General features: G+C 38.1%; 1 protein-coding gene across 1 annotated transcript in view; it reads left to right on the forward strand.

Moving 5' to 3' along the window:
* The window catches only part of TRPC5 (transient receptor potential cation channel subfamily C member 5), a 286,202-nt gene that overhangs the window by 247,877 nt on the left and 32,325 nt on the right, over positions 1–6,000 (forward strand). The window contains exon 7 of the mRNA XM_034435068.2: positions 79–274. Within this exon, the coding sequence (XP_034290959.1) occupies positions 79–274 (196 nt within the window). The remainder of the gene's footprint in view (positions 1–78; positions 275–6,000) is intronic.

Here is a 6,000-nt window from a genome sequence, read left to right on the forward strand (position 1 = left end):
GAAAGATAAATGATGTATCTATTCTTCCAGACTCAATCAAATCTATTAAGACAATTATATATCTCTTGTTTTTTGCAGGCTCTTCGAAACTCTTCAGTCTCTCTTCTGGTCAGTGTTTGGTCTATTGAACCTCTACGTCACGAATGTCAAAGCCAGGCATGAATTCACAGAGTTTGTTGGGGCCACCATGTTTGGAACATACAACGTCATCTCCTTGGTGGTTTTACTAAACATGCTTATTGCCATGATGAACAACTCCTATCAGCTCATAGCAGTGAGTTAAATACATTGGTGTCCCTTCCATTTGCCTGTGAACTAGGCATTCAGTTGAATGTGTGTGTCTGGAGCTAGTAGACGTGTTGATTTATGCAGCAAACGTGAAACTCATTTGCTGTGTTCTCAGGTGATAGTGGTTGTTAATTCTGCTTAATGATGGTAATGCAGTAAACAATTCGTAGCAATTGGCAGAAAAGTAGGGAAGCAGGGCAAGAACTATCCAACACCCACACAAACACACCCACACATACATACAGAGAGAAAGAGAGAGAGAGAGAGAGAGAGAGTATGTGTGTTCTTCTGTATTTAGAGAGATGTTTAATGTTTAGAGTGGCCTTAACTTAACAAACCATATACAATCTAATAAATAATTTAATTCAGGGTTCAAATGAAAGGTCCTTGATGCTCTTTCAGTTTGGTAGTTTTTTTGTAGGTATTTCTTTACCCAACTAGGTAACATCATCAGTGCTAGAAGGGAGAGAGTTGTGGTGGGGGGAGGAGGAGGAGGAGGAGGAGGAGGAGGAGGAGGAGGAGGAGAAGGAGAAGGAGAAGGAGAAGGAGAAGGAGAAGGAGAAGGAGAAGGAGAAGGAGAAGGAGAAGGAGAAAAACTGTGGGGTCTTGGTGCTCTCTGAGTTTGGTTGTTTTCTTCCAGATATTTCATTACCCAAACTAGGCAACATCATCAGTGCTAGTTTCAAGAAAGCAACCAAGCTCCAAGAGCACTAAGGACCCCTCATATACAATTCTCTTCAAGTATTCTTCAATTTATGACCACAATTAGGATCAGAATTTCCATTGCTAATCAAGGGGGTTATTATGTGAGTCACACCCAATTTTATGATCTTTTTTGCCATTGCAGTCCTTAAGTGAATCATGAGTTTGTGAAGTGATTCTGGTTTCAGCTGGGAAGGTCACAAATGGCAATCAAATGGCCCCAGGATGTTGCAATCGTCATAAAAACATGTCAGTAGCCAAGCGCCTGAATTTTGATCAGGAGCCTTGGGGCACTGCAGATGTCATAAGTGTGAGCACCAGTTGTAAATCACTATTTTGGTGCTGCTATAACTTCAATCTGTCATTAAACAATTAGTTATGAGTTGAGGGTTTCTGATGGTGGAGCTGTGGTGGCACAGTGGCTAGAATGCAGGCTACCATATTTTTCAGAGTATAAGACACACCAGAGTATAGGATGCACCTTAGTTTTTGGGGAGGAAAATAGGGGGGGGAAATCTGCCTACCAGGTATTCATCTGGCTAGCATCCTTAGTCTGATCAGCTTCAACACATTAGTTTGCTGGTTTTGAGCGCGCATGCATGCTTTTTATCCCCTGCTTGGGGATAAAAACAGCTTCTAAAGCACAGCTGAGAGTCGGAGGGAGCAGACAAAGCACGGAGATTGCATCACTCTCTAGCTCCTCATTAGGGCTGAAAAAAAGCTTCTAAAACACAGCTGAAAGTCGGAGGGAGCAGGCAAAGCTCGGAAGATTGCTTCACTCGCTAGTGCCTTGTTAGGGCTGAAAAAAAGCTTCGAAAAAGCTATATTCGGAGTATAAAACACACCCAAATTTTCAGCCTCTTTTAGTGGAGGGGGGGAGTGCAACTTATACTCCGAAAAATACGGTGATTCTGCTTGCTAATTCTGCTGACTGTAAGCAGTTCAATCCTGACCGGTTCAAGATTGACTCAGCCTTCCATCTTTCTGAGGTCAGTAAAATGAGGATCCAGATAGTTGGGAGGCAATATGCAAATAATGCTATTATTGTAAACTATGGGGCAGTATATAAGTCTAACTGCTATTGTTACCTGTACATATTCTTTTAAATGGAGATAGAGAGAAAATAATGGCGTTGATAGCATTGGAGAATGTTCTTGGAGAAGAAGAAGATACAGTAGGTTACCCATATGGATAAGTTGGTGTTAATACATTTGGAGAAATTGAACAGCAGGTTGGCTCATAAACTAACCAAACTCACAAAGATTAAAACTAATTGAAAGGTTAAATCTAACCAAATTTAATTTAGCAGCTAGATCTTTAGCTGATTTTGTTAAATGTGTTATGGGAACGCATCCAATAGGTCTGCATTTATTCATGCTCTGCCTTTTCCTCAAGAGTTCATGATGGTCCTCATCATATGCCACCCTCTATTAAATCCCCAATATATTCTCCACTACACCACATTACATGGATCAGGTTTGCTTAAGACCAGGAGCCTCCAAACTTGCCAACTTTAAGACTTTTTTTAAAAAAAAAGTTTTTTATTAATAATACAAATTTAAAAACATTGGACATGGTTTGACTTCTCTGGTTTAGACATTTTCATCAATTTTTACTTGCAACAAATACAATTTCTTATCGCTTTACATATTTCTGTTATTTATCACATTTCAAACACTAGATTCTTTCATCTGTGAATGTTGCATCAATGCCCAGTTCATTCTTATCTATCACAGACGACTAACATAAAAGTTTCTAACTTTTCAACTCATCAATAGTCCTTTATCCCAGCATCCTTCCTCCTCTCCATCCAATAATAAAATTTGTTCCAGATTTCATAATACTCTGATTCGCTCTTACCCTTGACTTCCAGTCTCAACCTGTCCATTTCAGCACAAGTTAAGATTTTATCTAATACTTCTCCTTCTATGGGCGTCTCTTTATTTTTCCATTTTTGTGCAAAGGCCAGTCTTGCTGCTGTTAATATATGTAACACTAGATAAGTTGTACCCTTATTGTATTTATCCTTTATAATACCTAATAAAAAGAATTCTGGTTTAAATTCTATATTTTGCGTTAATATCTCTTCCAACCACTGTTTTATCTATTACCAAAAATTTTTAGCTTTTGGGCATTCCCACCACATATGATAAAAGGTTCCCAGTGATACTTCACATTTCCAACACATCAATGAATAATTTTTGCTCGTTTTTGCAAGTCTTGTGGGTTGGAAATGCCACCTATAGAACATCTTGTATAGATTTTCTTTATACGTGGTAGCTAGAGTAATTTTAAAATTTCTTTCCCATAAATCCTGCCAATTGTCTAAATCGATGCCATAGCCAAAATTTTTACTCCAAGTTAACATGATTTCTTTTACTTGATCCTCTAACATATCCTGTTCTAATAAATAATTATATATTTTCCTTATCGCCTTCTCCTCTATTCCTAATAAAATTTTGTCTAATTCCATTAATTCTGGTTTTATGCCCCATTTTTTGTCTTTCATGTATTTTGATTGTACTTGGAGATACGCCCACCATTCAAGTTCTAATCCTTCTTTGTTCAAGTTTTTTCCTAGATTTCAATTCTCCACTTTCATTTAATAACTCTTTGTATATAATTACTCTTCCTGACTTGATAAAATTTGGGTGTGTAAACATCTCAAGTGTCGATATCCAATTTGGAACTTCCATATAATTACCTTGCTTAGTTTTAACCAAAACATCTAGTAGTGCCCATCTAATAAAGTGCTTCTGGAAATACTAGTGAACCTTGTGTTTCTCTTCCCAGAGGATGGCATGCCACTTTATCTGCATAACATGGCCTTCCAGCGTTAGCAGCCTCCTATTTTTTAGCTGTATCCAATCTTTCACCCATACCAGTGCTGCTGCTTGATAGTATTTTTCCCAGTCTGGAAGGCCAAATCCCCCTCTTTCCTTGGAATCCTGTAATAGTTTTAGTTTAATTCTTGGTTTTCTACCTTGCCAGATGAATTTCGATATAATTTTGTTTAAGTTTCTGAAAAATTCCTTTTCTAATTTGATTGGAATGCATTGAAATAAAGAGTATTTTGGGTAGTACATTCATCTTTATTGTTGCAATTCTCCCCATAAAGGAGAGTTGCAAATTTTTCCACCTATCTAGATCCATTTTAATTTGGTCAATTAATTTATCGTAATTGCCTTCTTTGAGTGTAATACAACTTGCCACCATTTGAATTCCTAGATACCTTACATTTTTTGTTGTCTGAATGTTTATTTTTCCCTCCAATTTCTTTTCTTGCAATTTAGTCATATTTTTAACTAGCATTTTCATTTTTTCCTTATTTATCTTCAGGCCGGCTACTTCCCCATATTCTCCCAGTACTTCCATTAACCTTACACCAGACTGTTAGGGCCCTTCTATAATAAAAACCAGGTCATCTGTGAAAGCCTGTACTTTAAAAATTTCTTTCTTAATTTCTAGACCTTTAATTTGTTCATCTTCCCGAATTATTGTAGTCAAAATTTCTAAAGATAGTACAAACAATAGCGGCAATAGTGGACAACCTTGTCTTGTGCCTTTTTGGATTTGGAAGCTATTAGTTGTTCTCCGTTAATTACTACTTTGGCTTCTTGTTTAGAATAGATTGCTTTGAACATATTTATAAAATTCTGACCAAATTCCATGTAATTTAGCTGGTTCAACATAAATTCCCATTTAACTTTGTCAAATGCTTTTTGTGTATCAACAAATATTAACACCATTTGCTTTTCATTGTGTACCTCGTAATATTCCAAGATGTCTAGTGTAGTCCTAACAATTTCTAATTTGCCTTTTAGGCAAAAAATCATTTTGATCAGTATGAATGAATTCTTCCAAAAACTTTTTTAGCCTTTCAACCATTATTGTCATGAAAATTTTGTAGTCCGAATTTAGTAGTGATATGGGCCTATAGTTTTTAATAAGTGTCAGATCGGAATTTTCCTTGGGAATCAGTGTGATAGTCACTTCACCAGGTCTATTGTCCTGCTATTTCACTGCTGATCTTCGTCCAGCTGTCAGGTGTCATTTCTTCATGGTCACCATTATGGGCCATCTCCTTCCCCCGACCGGCTTCTCCAAGGCTATTCCTACTGCTCCCGGTCCTGACCGCCATCAAGGACCGCTCCACAGGATGCCTCTTTCTTCCTTTCCCCCTCTGAGGGACCTGGGACTCCAAAAAGTCTGCCGCACGGTTGGAAGCGACTGTAAAAGTGGCTCTCTGAACCGGAGAGCCATCTCGCACAGCCTTTCTCTTTGACAGCTGGCCCCACCCCCGCCAACTTTAAGACTTGTGGACTTCAACTCCCAGAATTCCCCAGCCAGCCACAGAATTCTGGGGGTTGAAGTCTTAAAGTTGTCAGTTTGGAGATCCTTCATTAAGACAATATCATGTGGGCATGGCCACATTTTTTCTTGCTTCTGAGATGGTCTTTAGACTAGAGATGAGCTCAGTCCAAGTTACTCTGCAAGATTAATTATGGAGACCTGACTACATTACAGTTAGCAACCATTGGAAGTTACAACAGACCCCTGAAAAAAGAACTTATAACTGGATTTGAGGTTCTGACAGCCATCCCCCTCAAATGCAAAATGATTGCATTTTGGGAGCTTGGCAAACCAGTCCACATTCTTTGCAGGGTCCCAAGTCACCTGACTACAATTTATTATGTTTCTTGGCAGAAACCAGCATTTCCTTCTGATTTCTGGCCGGAAACACCAGTGAATTAACAATTCACTTAGCAAGGGCAAATTCGCTTAACAACAAAACTGATTCATTTAATGATTGTGGCAAAAGATGTTGTAAAATCAGGTCAGTCCATGATGACCCATTTAATAACCAGCACAACTTAAAACTGTAATTCCAGTTTCAGTTATGGTCATAAATCATAGACTACCTATATTGCATTGTAAGGATTGCTGAGATTGATTGAAGCATTATCTGTGCTGGAAAATGCTCCCTAAAAATCTGTTTTAGCTATATTT

Source organism: Pantherophis guttatus, chromosome 12 (assembly GCF_059756535.1).
Source record: "Pantherophis guttatus breed Tessera chromosome 12, ASM5975653v1, whole genome shotgun sequence".
NCBI classification, from domain to species: Eukaryota; Metazoa; Chordata; class Lepidosauria; order Squamata; family Colubridae; genus Pantherophis; species Pantherophis guttatus.